The following is a 20,821-nucleotide window of genomic DNA, read 5'->3' as shown; positions in this document are numbered from 1 at the left end:
AATAAGGTTTTCACTCGGCGGCCTCACTTGGAGTGGAAGGCGCGGGGCAGGCGGTACTAGCTGATTCAGCCTCCTTTTCAGTGGCAGTACTACCGGATTTAGATCCAGAAGATGGAGTGTTAGTAGGCAGTGGTTTCATCGTAGGGAAGAAGAGAACTTCCTGAAGCAAGAGTGAATACTTTGCATAATGTCTTTACCTTAATGTTGTTGCGGTCGCTCATAAACATGGTTAGACGGTCGAGACCAACACCCCAACCGGCAGTTGGAGGTAGCCCATATTCAAGAGCAACGCAGTAACCTTCATCAACATCCTGGGCTTCGTCGTCACCCATGCTCTTAGCCTGAAAGCATCTATCACCAATCAGCAAGAACTTACCTTGCTCTGTTCTTGGAGGCATTCGCGCTGCTTGAATGGGTCGTTGAGCTCAGTGTATGCATTGATGAGTTCACGGCCGCAAACAAAGAGCTCGAAACGCTCACATAGGTCCTCCTTAGAACGGTGCCATTTAGATAAGGGACACATGCACTGTGGATGGTCCATTATAAAAGCAGGACGGTTGCCAATGCGGTCTTCTATATAGTGGCCTACAAGCTTGTCCAACAACTTGGCGGGTGTAGCAGGTTTAGGCATTTCGAGTCCAGCTGCCTTGATGGCTTCACGGTACTTCTCACAGTTTTCATCCGAGTTGTAAGGTGGGACGAAATCGATACCAGTACCTTGCTTAAGCGCTGATAATATATATTAGATTACATGATGGCACATACCATCGATTAGTGAAATGCGATCATACGGTGGCTTGAAGTCCAAAATGATCTCGGGTCCTTCAGGGCCATCTGGATGGTAAGGGAGAGTATAGCCACCATGCAATTCAAGAACCAGTGAACTAAGGTACTCCTCAGTCAATTGTATCAGGTCGTTGTAATCAGCATATGCCCAGTAAAACTCACAACTAGTGAATTCGGGGTTGTGAGTCATATCGATGCCCTCGTTGCGGAAGCACTTGCCAATCTCGAAGACCTTTTCAAAACCACCAACAACAATCATTTTCAAGGGCAACTCAGGAGCTACGCGTAGGAACAAATCAATGTCCAGGTCGTTGTGATGTGAGATGAAGGGGCGCGCTGAAGCTCCACCACACTGTACATTAAGAGTTGGAGTTTCAACCTCCATGAAACCACGTTGACTGAAGAAGTTGCGAGTATATGATACTATACGAGAACGGGTAAACATAACGTTCATTGCATCTTCATTCATTATCATGTCCAAATAACGCTGACGGAACCTTGTATCCGGATCCTTGAGACCAGATTTATCGGGAAGCATATGTAAGCAAGGTGTAAGCAGGCGAACTTCGCGCAAGAATATACTAAGCTCGCCCCTCTTAGAACGGCCTACGAAGATGTCGATATATAGTCCAGGGACCTACCTGGGAAACCAACGATACCCACAACATCACCACGTTTCAATGAGTTGTGTATTTCCATAAAATCGCCACTGCTAGCATTGTGGTATTCGTAGTTTACGAAAACCTGCAATCTTACACCGTTGGAGCGCACATCGTAGAAACGCAATTTCGAAGAACTGGAGGCCATACGAGTAATGCGACCTGCAATGCGCACCTCTTCGTTTTCCACATATTGACCAGCAGTGAGGTGATCATATTTGTTGATAAATTCCTCAATATTCATGTTGGTCTGTACAAGTATTAATCTAATGGTCCGCAGAGCAGAAATGGAACATCTGGGCGTATACTCAAGTCCAATACCACAACTACCGTCTAATGGCATAAAAAGCCAAATCAATAACACTATAAGATAGAACCAATTGTGCTGGCATTAGCAACACCTGGGTCTATTGGCTATAATCTAGATACACAAATCAGAGGAACAGATTCCATGGATGCAAGAATGGCACCAAAATGTGAATTTCATCTATAAAAGAACATACCGTGAACTTATGTGGGTAGGCAGTCTTGTTTCGACGCCATTCTTGGACTGTTGCAACGCGCAACTTGTGATATTCATTCGCATCAATCTCTACTTTGTTCGACATGGTGATGCAAGGGAAGGTAGACAGTCGATCTACAAGCCTGGTATAACCACTACGTAATAGGAATCTTTTACCGAATTTTACTAAAGAATTGAGCATGTGTTGCCCTGATTAAGCACACCTCTATATACTCTGGTGTATAACAATGGCGGGTGGAATGTGCAGATGCCGATAACATAAATATGAAATTACGAAAGAGCAGATTGCAGATTCTGAAACGCCTGGCGTTGTACGCCAATAAAACACCTGTAGAGGTCAAACTTGACCGATTTTGGGGATTTAAGGCTGAAAAACCAAAACGAAAGAAGACACGTAACAAACGTTTATTATATGAATCGCAAACTCACCCTAGTGCTACCGCTGATATAGATGATGTTTTCGCATCTATAGACAATAACCAAGAACAGGATAGTGACGCAGATGCGCCAATAGAAGTGCAGCCAGTTGACAAATCTATTCCTAATAGGCGCAAACCTTGGGAGCCCGATCCAGAAGTTAAAAAACAAAAGGAGGCTTTTAAAAATGCTGTTAAAGAAATACGAAACCTAGGTATGTGACAATATAGCTACAGACTTTAGATACATTTTCAGTTTATCCACACCTCGATTCTATCGCAAAACGTCAATACGACAATGCTAAATTGGTAGCATTGGGAGGAAAGGTATGTGTAGTAAAGCTTATTGTATGGGTATTATGAGGCCTTATTAATGTTTACATGGAATCTTGTTATTAATGGCCATGCCCATAAGCGTAAACAATCGTTATTTATTTCTACAGGTTGCTAAAAATCGCAAGATGCCATACAATGAATTTTTGCAAAGGTCTAGAGCCCTCAAGCGCAATATAGAAAAGAAACAGCGACTGGTATGTTATATGTAAATATTAATATACTTTCTAATTGATTGCGATGTAAATATCGTAAAATGGTTATATACTTTTAGGAAAAGGAGCTTGGTGTAAAGTGTTTCTTTGAAACTAAAGGAGGCGCTAGGTTTGCAGAGATAGAGAAGAAGTAAGTGATGACCATTAGGTTTCATGTGTCCCTAGAAAACAGAGGAAGCAACGTAAGGAAACAAGATCACCGCTTGATCATATCGATAATAATGGTGTCTACCATTTAAAGAAAACTTGGTGACATAATTTCAGTTATTATAGCATTATTTTTTCTAACCACATACTAAGTGATTCCTTAAAATGGATCTCAATGTTGTCTTTAGATTTATGACTCCAGTTTGTTTTATATAGAGACTCAATATTCTATAATACAAATTATCATTGATCCATGCTTGTTCTATTAGCCTCTATATGTTTTGGCATCTATTGGCCAACCTGTCCTTGGCAACATTTACAAAACTGGTTAATGACATGTTTGTATAATAGTGGTTAATAAATGATGCACTTATATGGAACACGTAATAATAAATTATCAAGAGGTATATCACATGGTAATGGGAGAATCTTAAAATCAGATCAGATCATCCTGGGTCTGTATGATCAATGTCGAACCAGTCACTAAGAGATCTAAAATTATCGATATTATAATTTTTGGAAAATGCAAGTATATCGACAGTTTAAATCTGCTCAGATGCAGAATGATGAAACTACCGTTGACCGTACAGTGTTAATTCAACGTGCTCTCGATAAGGCACGCGTAAATATTAAACATATATATACTCACAGTGCGGCGCTGGCCACAACGTTAAAAGAAACTAAAGACTGCTTTGATGAACTATTAGTGTTGTATGGAGGAGGTAATTCCAAAGGAGCACCACTAAGTAATGGTGCATCATTGCAATGGGAGAATGGGTTGTCTTATCAATCGCTTCGGGAAATATCCGAACATATAGAGGCAATCCGTGTATCAATAGAGTTATTTTCTCGTGTGGGTATAAAGGATGCATCGGAGACTGTTGAAATGTATGTGAGGCAAGGGATGCCACTGAAGGATGCAATACCTGTAGAAATCCAGTCACGAAAAATGACACCCGACGAACTCATATGCACTCTTCAGCTGCTACCAACTTTAAAGGACAACAAAGCTGTAAGGGAAACCTCATTGCGCAAAAGCATCACGGAAGCTCACTTTGAACTTGTAAATGCCATTCGGTTCCACCATCAGTTATTAGCTTGTAGGGACTTTGCTACTATTCCCAGCAAGTTACACATACTTACTGCAAATCGCATAAAACGAACTAGGGCTATCTTATCCAAATCAATTAGGGAGCTTATTGCGTTAAATAATCTGTATGAGCCATTTTTCTATGAATACTTAACTGCTCAGGAGACTGCTGAACTGAACGGTTCATTTGAGAAGAGCACTATTCCCAAGAAATCCGTTCGTGATATACAGAATGCGATATCCATGTTTAAGAAGAAAGCCACCGACGACAATGCTATGAACCATGAAGACCGTTTGAGTGGTTGCATTGTCGAGATGAAGAAGTTGGCTGAGAAGTTAAACGAGGTTTTTAAGGTTACTGAACCTAATTTATCCGGGGTGGAAGCTAGTATATGATGCCTGACTATGTTTGGTTTTAAACGGAAGCATCATTGCTTATGTGGTATAAATGGACTTCCACGATAGACTGTACAGTAATACTATATTGGATTTATCAATAAAATATCTATAGTTAGTCTATGTGGTGGGTATATATGAAAATACATATCAACTGTCTATACAATTATATATCGTGTATCATACGTTATAAGACAGTGGGTATCCGGCATTTATGGGTATTTAATCTTTTTTTGATATTTGTGGTGAATTAAGTTCTAGTAGCTGGCGTGTTTCCTTTGACAACTCCAGTTGTTCCAAAGTTGTAGGTCCTGCTTTTTTAGCCACTTTATTCGGACGTTTCCCATCGAGATTTAGTGTTTGGTGTTGGGTACGTGGGCTTCTACGGCAGCGTTCACGTTTATGAGCCAATGCCTTTTCTTTAGCTACATTTTCAAGTATGTTTGCTGGTATAGTTAAGGGCAACTCGGTTTTGGCAGCTTGTATGGGTGCTCCGATGCTGTTTAGCTTTTCACATAAACTGCCAAGTCGGGTCTCTAGGTTATTATGTAGGCCGACTGACACCTGTAACAAGTCATCAAGAGGCATGTTGTTACGACAGGCTTCAACAGTGCTACATAATGCTTCTTTGGCATTTTCAGCGTCTGCTTTATCCTGTTCTATTGTTACTGCAAAATCATTTGTTATGTCTATACTCTTTGGTGTAGCGCACTCTGAGGAAGCACGGCTCAACTCATTCTGCTCTACTGAGAGATCTATGCCATCAGTAGTGCTAAGCGAGTCCGCTCGGGAATCGGCGGTGAATTTATTAGCATCCGATTGTTGATAACATCCGGGTTCGGTTTTATTATCGGTAGCTTCGTCTACCATTCGCACAACTTCGCCACGTAGAGACCTCCATATTGATAGCAGACGTGTAAAAATACTTCCTCCAAGTGTGCCTGCCATTGTGGTAGTTGGTTCTAAGTGGCAGTTTAAGGAATGATACGATCAATACCTAGCATGGAAAATGCCAATCTCACAACCAGAGCGGTATACAATGCTAACTTAACTAGCACCAAATAACTGCATTCCAGAATTTAAACCGTTAAATGAATACCCATATTCTAGTTATACTATGAATAATGGCACTGTACTTAACAGTCAGACACGAATTAATTTTCCAATTCGTGAAAATGTAGTTCATATATCCAAAAAATATACACTGATCCTATTCAATAGATATAGTTGCTGCAGTTCTATCAGAGTGTGTAAGGATGTTGTATGGCACTATTCAAAACGTAGTTGGCCTAACCAAGTCGAAGGTTTTTAATAGAACTATGCCTCAAAATCTAATTGAAATTACATAAAGCATACACTAGCAAGCCTATGAAAAAAATATGGAATCCGGTATATGAGAGTATTGCGAACCCACTTTATCAATTTGTATTACAACCTTGTTATTAAGAGGGTCAAAACACTTCTATGACCGCAAAAAGTATCCAATAGGTCTAATAACTTGCAAATCGTATAGGTAACTTAAGAATAAAAAAAGTTGTGTGTGTGGCACATCCACTGAATACAGGCGCGGTTATGGACTGGTAAGGTACCCTACAATAAGGGAGAGAAGCCAAGTTATACGGGATATGGCATTTTTTGGTTAACATAACAATATATCAATTGGTTAAATCCCACCTTAAAAGGATGGCTGGCACTAAATCACCTGATTTGAGTCCACTTTCCGATGAGGAAGCAGTTGATGAGGATGATAATGACTCAACCTTCCACAGGGAAATAATATTACAAGACAATTATAGTGATGACGATGTTAGTGACTCTCCATATAATGCAAGTGATGTGACTGGGAACGGTTTTTATGCCAACAGTGTAAGACAACCAATTCACGATAATACTACGGATGGATCGCATATGAGTGGACACTATACAAATCAGCGCCAAGTAAGATTTGCAGATGGCTTATCGCATCATGATGGTTCACAATATCCCTATATGAGCAAACCTGGTAGTAGTCATGATGACGTTAATAAAGGGCCAAGTTATAGATTCACACCTTCATCCACGTTTAATGATTCTGGCCCTATGTCACTACTTAGCCTTCTTCCTAGTAGTATATTGGGTAATGCTGTATCAATGTCCAAGTATCTGTCGGAGTACATCGCTGATAACGTCGAGCTTCAGCAAAAGGTGCGGAATATATCGAATGCTGACCGAAGGAAGGAGTTTGGTGAACGGATCTTTCCTGAATCTAAGTTATCTGCGGTATTCAGGAGTATAGACACGGCTCAAGTTGCTATTGAGGGTGCTGCTGATTTGGCTTCTTCCTATTCAGATCCACCAGGTGCTCTACTGCAGCTTATGCACGATGTGTTCGTATCCATACCTACAAACTCTTCAGTCACTAGGCTTGGTATATTCTATGTGTACAATCATTTGTTACACAAATACGGGAGGGTTTCGCGGAACAATCAACCTTGCTTTGCGGAGATTGGCCTGCGAAGGTTCTGTATACCAGCTATTACCCATTCAAGTCGCATTCACTGCTCTAATGCCGTGCATATTATTACTTGTGTGAATGTATGGAGGCAGAGACGCATATATGATTCCAAGACCTGTGAGACTTTGGAGTCAATGGTGTCTAGTCCTTCCTTGTCTTCGACAGGTGAGGCTCATAAAGACACGAGTACTTTCAGCGTCAACAGTGAAATTGGAGGGTTGAAAACTCTTCGGTACATATTTAGAATGCCGCTGGTGGATGCCCGTTATGAAGAAGCCGTTGATGGAATTGATGTGGATGACCTTATTAACACGGAGTGTCTTATGCACAATCAAATGCTACATGAGGCAAAATCTAGGAATAAGTACGCTTTGTTCGATCAAGTGAGCCGACTATCTGGTCAAGAGATCATTTTGATGAACAGCATTTCACTAGACCTCGCTGGGTTAATTGAGGAAGGTGGCAAACATTTAGCGATGCTGGAGAAAGATATATCGGACATACAAAATAGACTAAAGGATTTTAATTGAACTCCCATATTGATGGATTGCCTTCCAACATGATTATCGCAAAAATTATCGCAATCTTCTACAAATGTGTAGAGTACCTGAAACCATATACATTCGCGAATAATATGCCATCTTCCAATGGCGTTATCGCATAATATTTTAGTACATATATAGCCAAAGTATTTACTATTGTGTATATCTATTGTAGAGCAATATGCTATATATTTGTGTGACCATGATGATATCCATTGTATGTGGAATTTTTGCTGAGTGACTCATTGTTTTGTATACTTTATTTATATATCACAATGCGTCGTTACTATTTCAATTTTTTGGCATATACCTATTTGTTTTTATCTTCTGCTTTCGGTGTGTATGTTGCTTCTAATGTTGTTTGATTATTAGAGGCTATCGTTTTTTAGAATTTCTCATTGTTTTAAGTAACGGTACACATGGCAACTCCGCGTGATTTTGCGGATTTCAAAGATGCAGTAGCCTTGGTTGCTGAGCATCTTCCTGATGGTTTTACCTGCTGTGCAGGTTTACTTCCACCGCAGGTATCTAGACGAATAGTTAGGGATTTCAATGATGATGGGCAGTCGAGTGTGTTTGAAGGTACTCCTTCTGCGCTATTGATTGAATTTCCATTTCGTAAGCTATTGCTGGAGTCTAGGGTTGTGCAACGTATCTGCTATGGCATGGATGATTGCAACAGGCCATTATTTGCTAAAAGCAGCTCGCCGAAAAACAATCTGTTGCTACTTGATCCAGCTAGGTTGACTATTTATCTAAAGGATCGCCTTGACTCTGTAAGTGCCTGGTTTAATTGATTTTCAATGTACAGACTAAGCGGAAGTTGTTGATGAAATGCTTCACTGCGGACATTTGGTTAGGTTTCTTGAAGATGCTGAGTTTAGGTATAGGCGAGAGGATACGTATGGTATACGCCATGTCAGAGGATCCCATTATGGACGACGAGTTGTTATGCTCTTTGGAAGACTTACAACTCGAGCTGGTGAGTATTACATCTAGGTTTACCAATTGCAACTCGCCGGGGTATACTCTAGAAGATATAGAGACTATTATATTAGACGGTTGCTCTGCAGCACTGTCTACTTCCCAGCACATTAACAACAAGTGGGATAATATGCCTGAAATTGGTAGAACTATCTCTGACCTTATCGTGTTCTTACAAAACAGTATCGCAAAAATCAACGCTCTTATCGCTCCTGGGACGCATGATGCAAACCAGGAAGGTGGACATAGTCCTGTATCTCCGGGCAATATTGATGTCGGTCAACTTAGGGAGTGCTGCACAAATATCGTGAGATACTTATCTAAAGCCGCATCTGACCTTAGCATTGCAAAGATTAAAATTTTAGAAAGACGTGATGAGCTATTTCAGGTACGTTGTTTATATAGTATCCGTTAATAATTTGTTCTACTGTTTGTAAATGTCATTTAGCTTTTCTCTGAACATTTTGTAGTATTGATTCATTTTGGGTACAGCGATCTGATATATTTGGGGCCATTTCGCAGGCGGTCTTCAAGCGTGGTATACATACAACAGAGTTTAGCGTTGAAGAGGTTGTCCCTATGATTGTTATGTCACATTGCATTGGTGCTTATGGCATCAGGGAGTGGTGCATACGTTACGTGGTAGAGAAGCAGGTTATAGCTGCTAATGTTTATGAAGATGAGCTTGCATCACGTGATGACAAGCATCTATCCATGTTGAAGCCTTCGGCATTTTTCAGGACCGCTGGTGCCGTATCTCCTGAAACCAAGGACTTCATCACCATTCTGCCTATCGACTTATTACAGTACATGTCGAATCTGTCGAATAAAGCGGTGTAACATTTCAATATTTTATTTCACAGTATTACCTTCAGCTATGTTTGTGGGCAAATGTTTTCTGTGAATTAGTACTACATAGTATTAATTAGGTAATAACTAATCTATATCGCCACCTTGAGTACATGTAATTGGTTATCACGGCACTAATTGCTGGAATTGAACTTTGTAGCAATATTACCTAGATCCATTGGTACAACTGTATAGTGTTGCCATGAATGATGCTGATATAAGGGTCACTCTGCCCATAGTAGAACCTTTGAACATATGTAGATGCCCTTTACACGTCTTCAATACCATGGAGTTGCTAACTTCCCTCAATGGAATGGTGTAATCACATTACATCCAGGTAAGAACAAATGTTTATAGGAATACACCAGGGTTAAGAATGGTAATTACTAGTCCATCTTAAGGAAAACCTCCATGACTCTAAAATGGTTATACAGTGGAAATGAAGTACAAACGTATATCTATTAGCGATTAAGTTGGTGTAACACCCTGATAGATATTAGCTTACTCTCTGCTAATTCCTAGGTTTAGCGATTGATTTCAGGGCTTTGATGTTATCTCTCTTGTGTTTTTCAGCTGTCTTGGATCTGTTCAGCTTAATATATGCATATGGTTGTACGTCACCACGCTTTTCTTTTTTGTTTATTTGCTGTCGTACCTTCTTTTTATGTTTAACGAATTTAATATGGTCATCTATATCGCCATAATGTTCAGGCTCATCGACGTCATCAGTGATTATCAGTCGGCCTTCATCATCTGTTTTGAACATGTTACCAATAAACTCCTCGTCATCATCAGCATCCTCATCTCTTGATTTGAATTTTCTGCGCAGTTTATGATTCTTCTTATGGCGCTGTTCGGCCAGTAGGTGGTGCATTAGTGGCAGGTGTTCCTGCGGGAAGATGTGTATTATCTGGTCCCTGGATAGCTTAACCATTAGCTTCTGCACTACACGCCTGACGTAAACCTTTGAGCGCTGGCAGCAGGTTGCATTGTCAAACATTTTCATTAGCATTGGTGCTAACCACAAGACCTGTTCTTGATTCAACTTCACAATGCATACTCTGGCGAATTTCAATAGCTGTATATACAGCTTTTGGTCCGCCATACTCAGCAGGCGAAATACATAGGAGAACACTTGTGTCAAATTGTACTTCACTGCTTCACTGCTATGCCGGGCCATCAGTCTAGTGAGGCACTTGACCAATACAGCTTGCATGGTAATTGTCGTTCCCGATGCTAGTGCCGATACGCTAAACTTGAGTACATCACCTATTTCGTCTAGTTTCAAATTGCAGATGGTATCGTATATACCCAGGGCACTGGACCTCGTGTTACTATTTGGTGCACATGCGTTGAGCATGGCTTCGAGTATCAGTGGCTTGACTATACTATCAATCACCATCTTCAAATTGGCAGTGAAGAACCCATGTATTTTCATGACTTCCAAGAGACGTGCGAACGCCTCGATGCACGCCATTCTGTGCTTGCTATGTTCTTCCGTTTCTTCCTTGGGTTTTGCATTTGGTAGAACTTGTAGTGCGTCGGATAAGTCTATTATCCCATTTGCTGAGCATGCATCAGCGATGTATTTTGAAATACCAATCTTAGGGCCATCACCTGACGATCCAGACTCTTTGTTATCTTCTGACCACTTTTTGATATCTAACGCAAGTGTCTCGCAACTTCGTTTTAGTGCCAGGTACAAGTTTCTAGTAGGGTTAGTTTTCGCTAATTCCACCCATCTTTTATGTAGTTTTGACTTCAATGTGGCATCCACCGATGGCAGTAGCGCCCTGGCAATCTTTACCAACGGGTCATAGCTGCAATTGGTTCGTTGTAGTGCTGCTTCGAACGATTGCAAATTGTCACCCAGCATCTTTGAATCACAAAACTTGCCGCAGTTGGCAATAGCCGCTAACAATGCATCTTCTAGTGCCTGAGTATTGCTTGAATCATTTGGCGGCGTTGCAGTCTCGACAGCCACAAAACGCTTGACCAAAAGTCCAATCAATCGTGTTCCAACATTATCTAGGTTGTGGAAAGCAGCGATGATACGACACGCTATTACTGTTCGATTGGTTCCTTCGTCTAGGATCATTAATATATGCTTCAGCAAAGCGAAATCGTCCATCTCTATGGCAGCATTACAATCTTCAGCGCAGGCTGCCATAGCTGTTAGGATGCCATAAAAGTATCCCACTAATCCCTCATAAGAATGCAACACAAAGGCTAGTGTAGTTTCGTTAGATATATTTGCAACGCATTCCTTTGTTTTTGCCATTAGTGCCTCTAGACGTTTCAGCACGGGCAATATATATTTAACGTAGACTACTAGGGGCACACCTTTTAGTTGCTTCTGTAATATGGGCAACATGTAAACGTAAGCATCTGTACGGTACGTCTCGGATGTGATTGGTACACTGTACAGTGGCTCTAGTGGTAATATCCTGAGGTATGTTTCCAACCCGAATATCTTGACATATAGCCCAATGCAGTTTTCTAGGTCCCTTGGGAAGTTACCAGCTGATTCTTTTGCGATATCTAGCGTGCATTCAAATATCGACGCGAATATGGCCACTTCCTGTGGTTTATCCGTGTTAGGGTCAATTTCAACGTCACGCATAGAGAGTGTATCTCTGAAGGCCTCCAGTGCGTTGTAGAATATTCTTCCACCGAATACCCATCGTGATGTAACTGTCTCTGCTATTGAAGCAATACCTTGTGGTACAGCTGTTGAGTTGTGTATACCTTCTAGCATCTTGCTGCGCTTAGTGCGCAGGTAATGCATACACAATGGTGCCAGCATTTTGAGGCACAAACCAAAATCAAACTCGCTGAACAGCCAGCAGATGACCAGCGCTATTGCCTCATCTAATGCTTTATTAGAATACGACATCAGATACTGGAACATTTTAGCGAGGCGTGTCAGGAGCTGACAATCATCACGTGAGGCTAGAAAGTCCTCCAATGTTTGATATTCACATTTCAATTCAGGTTCATTTTCTGTATCCTTCATTAATCGTCTGATTCTCTCGGATTCGCCTGTTTGATCTTCATTTGCACTGTTCAACAGTGATAAAGTTTGTTGCTGAAGGTATTCATCTACATGTTGGGGATCTTTATCCACTGGTGTTGTTTTTACAGTCCGTATGCACTGGGCAATACAGTATACAAGCTGCACCTGCTTACTGCAATCTGTCAATACAGTTGCACCCTGTGAATTACCACAGAATCTCGGATCGAACAGCAACTCAATGATAGCTTCAGCTAATGGTAGTATGTTGTTTCGTATGATAACACTATTCTTCTGGTCTTCAATATCCATCATTGCTGTGAGTGTCGTTAAAGTTTCAGTTTGCAGCAGGCAATATGAATCTTGTTGGAGGGTGAGAGCTATTTGCAACATCACCCTTAACCGATGCGCTGGTGGCAATGGTGGGAATGAAGCAAGTAACCGCATCAGTTTTTCTAGCTTAACGTGTTTCGTGCTTGACACTACCATCTCAGCACGTAATTTCATTAGAGTGGTAATTAAGACACTATACCAGCAATCCACTACCTTCGTCAAAAACTTGACATCTGAGCTGTTACGGTCAGCGTCGGCTGACGTTGATAGCTGTTGAAGTTTATGTATAACCGTTCTAATGGTTATCCTTAATAAAGACACAGCATTTGTGTTTAACTCTTTACCTTCACCAGATATAGCAATGTTGAGAGTGCTCTCGAATACAACTTTTATCTGTGCTAGTGTCTTAAGGGTCTCGCTTTCAAGTTCTTGTAGTATATCTGCTGACACCAGGCGTGACAGGTACACTGTCAGGCAGGTCAAACACATATTCAAAAGCGGTTTGAGAGTAGTGGCTTTGTTGAAAAGTTGCAACATCATGTATAATAAATCATTTTCAACTGTTAATACAGACGGATTAAGCATTTCTAATCCCGTTTTTGCGATTAGGAACAACCCTTCAAATGTTAGGGTTGACGTATCAACTGTCATTTCTTTAAATTGCGATGCATTGGCGAGTACTTCGTCCAGTTGGTTAATAATGCAGTCTATAGCGCACTTGACTATGGGATAAAGTGCCCTGGAGGCATTGAAGTCTGCGGCAGGTATGTTTATATTCCACACCTTTGGTGTAGGAAGAACGGCACCTTGTATAAGCACAAGTGAATCCAGGGCACACTGCTTTACCTTGTCAAAACGTCCTGACACAACCTTTTCTTCGTACATAACTACATCCTCTTCGGTAATGGATGGTCGTAGTTTATCCGAAAGAGGGTCATACTCAAGCGCGTTACACTGCTGTATACGCTTGACAAGGTTCGCGACGACATGTAGCACATTAGGTCGCGTCATCTTGACTTTTAACTAATAAATACAAAATATACGTATGTGTGATTTCAAATATATTTTTTCTGTCCTTAATGTGGGTGTTAATGGGTACAACATTACTGCGCGCCACAACTTTAGGTCATTTTATTCCTACTAATGGAGTGTCTTTTATTCTCCATTAGTTGGAGAATCTTATATATTCATACTAGGTTACAACCTAGTGATTTCATATCGCATATAGTGAATTTTGTCCATGATGGACCCTTTTGATGATTTTCAGGTAACAAAGTTACCGAAAGCATCGGTCCCTAGGACTCCTTCTACAGCGTCTACGTCAACATTCCGTAAAAGGAGTTATCAGGATACCGATTCAGCTGATGATACCGATTTATTAAGGGAGAATGGAGACCATATTGGTGCCCGTTCTCCGGAGGCTGATCGCAAATATTACCGCAATTCATCTCGTGTAGACCCTTATGACCGCATTATAGATCACATGTGGTATGATCGTGATGATGAGAGTTTTTTAATGCAGAACAACTATGATGAGGGTAATCAGGTATATTACGCTGAGCAGGAAGCCAAGCGACAGGCCCAGCTGCCTGGTACCATAAAGCAGCTGGGCACTGCCAATCAGAGGTCTAAGGGCTCTTTATCATTTCAGAAGCACATTGATAATTCTTTATGGGAATTATCTCGTATTAGTCAGGGTGGTGCTGGATCACGTCTGAGTACCCTGGAGTACCAGGGTCTCACTGAGAGCAATATGCACAAGGAGGAAGCCAAAAAGATAGTTCTTGTGCGTTCCGTGATACCGCCATTTATATACGATGGCTTATCCAAGGAAACTCGTGATGAGCTTGATTCTAGTTTTGCTGCTGGTGACAATACCTTCAATCACATATACAACAAGTTTTTGAACCAGAAGATTTCCGTGGTCAAGGATAGCACTTCTGATATAGCTCAGATGGCTAAGAAGGGCAGTGCCATTCTTCGTAAGCTTAAGGAGGAATCTGAGCGTAATGCCAGTCGCGTTCGTTTCTGGGATTTGGAGGGTTCCAAGCTTGGTTCGTTGTTACTCTTGGGTGACGACAGTAAAGACAAGAGTCACGACCAGCCGGACAACAGTGCCAACGATAGCAAATACTCCCAATTTATGGATACCGACATTCCAGAGTCTGAACTGTGCGAACGGCTGAGTGAATCCAAAAAAAAGCTTCGTGAGACTCGTGAGCAGTTACCTGTATTCAAGTGTCGTGATGAGTTGCTTTCATACATTGGTCAATTCCAGGTAATGGTTGTTGTTGGTGAAACTGGTTCTGGTAAGACAACACAGCTAGCTCAATTCCTATATGAATCAGGTTACTATAAGCGCGGTGTTATAGGTTGCACCCAGCCTCGTAGGGTTGCTGCGGTATCAGTTTGCCAGCGTGTTGCTGCGGAAATGGGCTCTAGGGTGGGTGACCTAGTTGGTTATTCCATTCGTTTTGAGGATCTAACCAGCAGGAACACCGCTGTTAAGTTCATGACTGACGGTATATTACTGAGGGAGACTTTAATGGACCCTGATCTTGATCGTTACAGCTGTATTATCATGGACGAAGCGCATGAGCGGAGTTTGAACACTGATGTATTATTTGGCATTCTAAAATCTGTTGTTGCACGTCGCAGGGATATTCGTGTTATTGTCACATCGGCTACTATGGATGCGGATAAGTTTGCAAGGTTTTTCGGCAACTGTCCAATTTACAAAATCCCTGGGCGTACATTTCCCGTGAGGATAGAGTATATGCGTTCTATGGGCAATGACTATGTTGAGTCTGCTGTTGACAAATGTGTATCTTTGCATATATCAGAGGGTCCTGGTGATGTCTTAATCTTCATGACGGGTCAGGATGACATTAACGCTACTTGTGAATTATTAGACCTTAAACTCTATAAGGTCATGCAATCTACTACTCGTGCTGATTTACAGCCATTTTGTGTATTGCCTATATACAGTCAGTTACCAAGTGAATTGCAGCAACGTGTTTTCAAGAAGTACCCATATCGCAAGGTTATCGTTTCCACCAACATTGCCGAGACATCTTTGACTTTGGATGGCATTAAATTCGTGATTGACAGTGGTTTTTGTAAGTTGAAGGTTTACAACCCTAAAGTCGGTATGGACAGTCTTCAGATAACTCCTGTTAGTCAGGCTGGTGCCAATCAAAGATCCGGTAGGGCAGGGCGCACGGCACCTGGTATATGTTATAGGCTTTACACTGAGCGCACGTACTTGAATGATCTATTTGAGAACAATGTCCCTGAGATTATGCGTACTAACCTTTGCAACGTGGTCTTGCTTCTTAAATCCCTAAAAGTCAAGCGCCTTACAGAATTTGATTTCATTGACCCACCGCATGCTGAGAACATCTTGAGTGCCATGCTTCAGTTATGGATTTTGGGTGGCATTGATGAGTTTGGTGAGTTGACTGACATTGGTCGTAAGCTCGTTCACTATCCTTTGGAGCCTCCTTTGAGTAAGATGATGATCGCTGGCGAGAGTGAGCGTTGCATGTCAGAGATACTAACGGTGGTCTCCGTAATGTCAGCTCCCAATGTATTTGTTGTTGAGAATGAGACCGACGCGCAACGTGAGAGCGCTGATAATGCAACCCGGGAGAAGTTCATGGTCCCAGAAAGTGACCACTTGACTCTATTGAATGTCTACAAGCAATGGTGTGCCAATGGTCGTAGCGACTCGTGGTGTTTACAGTATCGCCTTCAGCCAAAATCATTGCGTCGTGCTGCTGAGGTCCGCCAGCAACTCCTTGACATTGTGACCAAGCAAGGTATTGAGGAGACCTCTTGCGGCACTAATTGGGACCAGGTGCGCCGTGCAATATGCTCTGGGTACTTCCACAATGCCTCTAAGTTAAAGGGTCTTGGTGAGTACTCTAACTTGAGGAGCTTTGCTCCGTGTTTTTTGCATCCCACTTCAGCACTTTATGGTATGGGTTACACTCCTGATTACGTGGTCTACCATGAGGTCGTGATAACTTCTAAGGAATACATGCGCCACGTAACTGCGGTTGACGCTGAGTGGCTGTATGAATTGGGGCCTAACTTTTTTTATTTGAAGAACATAGATGCCGGGGGCAGTGCTCAGCGTACCAAGGACAAGCTTGAGAACGAGCGTTTACGTCAAGAGATGCGTTATAAAAGGAATTACCAGGAAACCTTGGAACGTTCCCAGTTACCAGGGGCTAGTAAATCCGTAGGTGCGGTCACTTTCGGTGCCAGAAGGTCAAATAAGCGTTGAAGTGTGACTGTTTAAGCTAATGTAGTTAGTACACATATTTTAATGTGACAATAGCATTATGTTATAGAGTATGTGCGGTAGCCCCTAAAGGGCTGGTTGAAGAAGTTATATATAGCCCTTGCATTACATGCTGGTAGGAATTGTGCCAAATCCGATTCTTCCATCTCACTTAGCTGTCGCAAGGATCCTACCTATAAAGTATGATCTGTTATCGAATTGGGCTAATACAGCACTAGATAGATCTGGTGTAACCTACCCTTGACAATATTTCCCCGATGTTATAACTTGTGACACCTGGTATTTTGCGAAGTACTTTTAGTGCGTCACGATTTTTAACGTCTTCAGGTTTTCTTCGTATTATAACTTGGCTACCGCCGTTTTCGGGGCTACAATCGCCTCTGGCTGCTGCAATGACTGCGGTGTTAATGGAAATATCAGGTTCGCTACGTCCTTTTTTAAGTGTCATGAAAATATGTGCTGATTTTTCCGGGCTTTGGCTCCATATTACCTTTAATTTCGGGTAATTACAGCACAATATGCACAATTTTGAGTATACATAGTTGATTCCTAGGGAATGGGCGTCATTACAGGGCGATAGGTGGAACGACTCTGCGTCATCGAATTCCACTAACAGCAGTGGCAAGTCATATACACTGCACAGTTCTTCGGCCTGGTACCCATTAGTTTTGATAAACAACAACATACCTGCTGTGCCAGTCTTCCTGAGGTCAATGATGTGATCAAATCTTTCAGGCTCTTACGTTCGACGCATATATCTCTGGTGAGTAGGTAGTCTCCCATCTCCAGTACAATCGGGACTAGTTGCAATCCATTGTAGTACAGATGGAACGGCAATTTACTTTTAAACTCCCGCATGTCTATGATGACCTGTGGAGTTAACCTCACATTTTGTATATTAACATTTGGCAACTTCACGTTGGCATCACTTGCTATTGCAAGTGTCCCTGGTGCCTCCAGAGCAGCTGTATTCGTTAGGGACTGCTGATTCCCCATGTTTGATCTATTTGTCAATAGCACAGTTTCGTCATATGTTATTTGTAGTGATTTAAGTTGCTGCTGTAGTGTTCTCCAGCATTCCAATTCATGTTTCAAGTCTCGGGCAAACTTATGTGACTCCAGGCAATCTACGTATGACATGATATACACTTTTAGGAACCTTTTTCCCCCGGAGGCTGAATGTAATGCGCAATACTGCTCTATTACCCTGAATACCTTTACGTTCGGGCGATACACCGCTATAACAGTTGGTTTGAACTTGCGGAGTGCATATCCAAATTCATGAGGTGAGCACACTATTGGCACCGTATCATTTTCTGCATCTTTTAGCAGTTTTCTTTCCATCAGTCCCTTGAGAGCTTCATTTCTTGGTGGGTTGAAAGACACGTTCACCACATTAGTAATGCATTTAATGTCCTTTCCCACGTCCAATGTTAGTGTATATGCGTCAAACCTTTTAGGGGCTACTTTTTCCTGTGTAGGTTTTTTTTCAACCGATTTATCTGCGTCTGACCCTTCACTGTCACTGGATGCATCCATTGTTACAGGGTCTGCTAGTCCATGTTCCATGAAATCCATTCCATGAGGTGAGTCATCTTCTTCACTTTCTGGACATATCGATGCGAAATCACGTGTTTCTGGCTCCTGGTTGGGTTGACCGCTTTCATCTATATCAACTTTATCACCTTTTTTTCCGTATATTTCATTATATCTTGACCATATGACAAATTTGCGCAACACTTTATCTGCTTCCTTGCGTGTATTGATCATAACACGATGGAAATGTGTTTCTGTGTATCCATCATATTTTTGTTCTTCACTTTCTTTGCTATCGTACCTATCTGCTCTTTTGTTTGCATATGCCATGAACTTGGCTTCGTTATATCTACTCAGTGACATTGTCAAGCTTTTTCTTAGGTTAGTACACAAGAAGTTGTTATCCACTACTATTATCGCTCTTCTGGCGAGGGTGTTACCTGCTTTGAAATACCGGTATATGCGTCTTGCGTGCTTCCCCTCTCTATGATTCAATCTTCTACGCTTTTGATCCATGCTCAAGTTGGCCTTAGTTGTGATGCTATATCTTGAGGGTAATCTAGACAAACGTTTCGACGGTATCCACTTCATTGCAGACCTGATGAGTTCCACCAGTTCTGCATTTCCAATATACTTGGGGCACAAAATTTGCCTAAGGCATTCACCTTTCTTGTCTTGCTCTATATTTAATGACACTCCTGATTCGTATTGAGGGTCAGGTTCATACACCCTGGCAGTGGCCAGTTTATAAATGATATTCCCATAGGATGTCCATAGCCAGTGTGAGTCACTTTCAGCTTCCTTCATGGATTCCCCAAAAGCGAGGAAGCTGATTGCATCCATGTTATACAGTTGGTTTAGCAGCATCTTGAGGTTACTTATGCTTGCCATTGAACGTCTGATATGGTAACTATTTGCTGATACGTATGCCTTTTGCAATGCATTTGAAAATAGTCGGTCAACATTACTTGTATACATTATAGCATTCATATCCAGGTGCTGCAGCTCATCACCAAGTTGCCTTTGAAGATCGGTCATTAATCTCTGCAGCAACTGGACTATTGTGTTATGTATCTGTTTGGCATTGTCGCTTAGTTGCAAGTTTATCTCGTATGTTTCTGGCTGCACTTCGGGGTCATTCAGTACCGAGTCTATGCAGCTACTGCACCGCGGGTATATGAAGCAGTCGGAGGTGAACATCGATTTAAGTACGAAATTCACTCTCCCTTCCTCGCGCATTGAAATGACATTATCTGTTATTGCCTTGATGAATGCCAGTTTATTGCGGCTACGTAACAACTTGATGAGGAATGGTATATTATAATCATGTGCCATGCGATGTGCGTGTACAATGACAATCCCACTGACAATCTCAGGGGTGAGTTTCCCTGTTAATAAATCAACAAGCAGGATACGGGATGGTACACTGTATATACCACCTTCAATATACATCTTCTCCCTATCGTGTGCTAATACAGATCCTTCTATAAAAACTGGCATTGGCAACTTTACACTCCTGTTATTTGGTACATCCGCTGTGCTATAGCACAGCTGGTTGATAATTTGTCCGAAATGGCTGGCGGTGGTTACCGCCTCATCTGCAAATAGTCCTATGATAAATATTAACCTGCATCCTACATCAACTACACTTCTTAATTTCATGTTGTGGAATATTTGTGGTATGATTCCATGGTTCTTGGCATCCTCACTGTCGGTAGATGCCAGGTTGAATATTCTGTGATATAACTTGGTCGATCGCAAAGACATGCTAACATTCTGTAGACAAAGGTTAGGTTTTTCTGTTGGTGTGTCTCCCGGTATATCTATGCTGTTCCTGTAAGTTTCACTATCATATACGTGCAAGGGGTTGATAGTGTACAACAGTAGATAGAATAGTAAGCGGCTGCAATCGCAGCCGGGCGACACGATCAACAACACATTTTGCAGCCCTATGCGTGACTTTCCAGCGGAGGCTGAGTGTTTTCTGAACTTCCCAAGGCCGATGTCTGATTTGGACAATGTCCCCTTAACTATGTTATCGCATATAATTTCCTGCCATGTTGGCACCGTCCTTCTTAGGATGGCCTTTTCGTAGGGTAATGGATGCATTCCTTCTTTAAGGATCCGGTTGACCGATTGTTGCCGTCGCACGTGGAAGGTTCATTTCGAAGGCACCAGCCTTCTGTCTAGAAGTAT

At 41.8% G+C, this 20,821-nt stretch overlaps 9 protein-coding genes across 9 annotated transcripts; 5 read left to right on the top strand and 4 right to left on the bottom strand.

The window, feature by feature from the left end:
- Window positions 1-8: 8 nt before the first annotated feature.
- On the bottom strand, window positions 9-2,125 carry BBOV_IV002630 (putative lysyl-tRNA synthetase). Its single transcript, XM_001609378.2, has 6 exons — window positions 1,949-2,125; window positions 1,428-1,695; window positions 766-1,392; window positions 377-729; window positions 198-341; window positions 9-160 (listed from the first exon to the last, which is right to left on the bottom strand). The coding sequence occupies exons 1-6, from the start codon at window positions 2,051-2,053 to the stop codon at window positions 11-13; spliced, it is 1,647 nt and encodes a 548-aa protein (XP_001609428.1). The 5' UTR covers window positions 2,054-2,125; the 3' UTR covers window positions 9-10.
- A 78-nt stretch (window positions 2,126-2,203) lies between these two features.
- BBOV_IV002620 (uncharacterized protein) lies at window positions 2,204-3,210 on the top strand. The gene is made up of 5 exons (XM_001609377.2): window positions 2,204-2,599; window positions 2,641-2,711; window positions 2,828-2,914; window positions 2,992-3,062; window positions 3,098-3,210. Exons 1-5 carry the CDS (start codon window positions 2,233-2,235, stop codon window positions 3,183-3,185), a joined length of 684 nt encoding a protein of 227 aa, XP_001609427.2. The 5' UTR covers window positions 2,204-2,232; the 3' UTR covers window positions 3,186-3,210.
- A 362-nt stretch (window positions 3,211-3,572) lies between these two features.
- BBOV_IV002610 (uncharacterized protein) lies at window positions 3,573-4,605 on the top strand. Its single transcript, XM_001609376.2, has one exon. It carries the CDS (start codon window positions 3,603-3,605, stop codon window positions 4,563-4,565), a length of 963 nt encoding a protein of 320 aa, XP_001609426.1. The 5' UTR covers window positions 3,573-3,602; the 3' UTR covers window positions 4,566-4,605.
- Window positions 4,606-4,727: 122 nt separating this feature from the next.
- BBOV_IV002600 (uncharacterized protein) lies at window positions 4,728-5,873 on the bottom strand. The gene has a single exon (XM_001609375.2). The coding sequence runs from the start codon at window positions 5,511-5,513 to the stop codon at window positions 4,788-4,790; it is 726 nt and encodes a 241-aa protein (XP_001609425.1). The 5' UTR covers window positions 5,514-5,873; the 3' UTR covers window positions 4,728-4,787.
- A 345-nt stretch (window positions 5,874-6,218) lies between these two features.
- Window positions 6,219-7,639, top strand: BBOV_IV002590 (uncharacterized protein). The gene has a single exon (XM_001609374.2). It carries the CDS (start codon window positions 6,249-6,251, stop codon window positions 7,587-7,589), a length of 1,341 nt encoding a protein of 446 aa, XP_001609424.1. The 5' UTR covers window positions 6,219-6,248; the 3' UTR covers window positions 7,590-7,639.
- A 285-nt stretch (window positions 7,640-7,924) lies between these two features.
- On the top strand, window positions 7,925-9,427 carry BBOV_IV002580 (uncharacterized protein). The gene is made up of 3 exons (XM_001609373.2): window positions 7,925-8,377; window positions 8,413-8,973; window positions 9,078-9,427. Exons 1-3 carry the CDS (start codon window positions 8,021-8,023, stop codon window positions 9,423-9,425), a joined length of 1,266 nt encoding a protein of 421 aa, XP_001609423.1. The 5' UTR covers window positions 7,925-8,020; the 3' UTR covers window positions 9,426-9,427.
- Window positions 9,428-9,895: 468 nt separating this feature from the next.
- On the bottom strand, window positions 9,896-13,851 carry BBOV_IV002570 (NUC173 domain family protein). The gene has a single exon (XM_001609372.2). It carries the CDS (start codon window positions 13,789-13,791, stop codon window positions 9,946-9,948), a length of 3,846 nt encoding a protein of 1,281 aa, XP_001609422.1. The 5' UTR covers window positions 13,792-13,851; the 3' UTR covers window positions 9,896-9,945.
- Window positions 13,852-13,990: 139 nt separating this feature from the next.
- On the top strand, window positions 13,991-17,090 carry BBOV_IV002560 (DEAH box RNA helicase family protein). The gene has a single exon (XM_001609371.2). It carries the CDS (start codon window positions 14,021-14,023, stop codon window positions 17,069-17,071), a length of 3,051 nt encoding a protein of 1,016 aa, XP_001609421.1. The 5' UTR covers window positions 13,991-14,020; the 3' UTR covers window positions 17,072-17,090.
- On the bottom strand, window positions 17,088-20,804 carry BBOV_IV002550 (DNA repair endonuclease family protein). Its single transcript, XM_001609370.2, has 3 exons — window positions 17,777-20,804; window positions 17,328-17,741; window positions 17,088-17,262 (listed from the first exon to the last, which is right to left on the bottom strand). The coding sequence occupies exons 1-3, from the start codon at window positions 20,732-20,734 to the stop codon at window positions 17,128-17,130; spliced, it is 3,507 nt and encodes a 1,168-aa protein (XP_001609420.1). The 5' UTR covers window positions 20,735-20,804; the 3' UTR covers window positions 17,088-17,127.
- Window positions 20,805-20,821: the final 17 nt, after the last annotated feature.

Source organism: Babesia bovis (genome assembly GCF_000165395.2).
Source record: "Babesia bovis T2Bo chromosome 4 map unlocalized Chr4_2, whole genome shotgun sequence".
NCBI classification, from domain to species: Eukaryota; Apicomplexa; class Aconoidasida; order Piroplasmida; family Babesiidae; genus Babesia; species Babesia bovis.
Note: the sequence above shows the minus strand (reverse complement) of the source record. Positions and strands in the feature narration are given on the sequence as shown.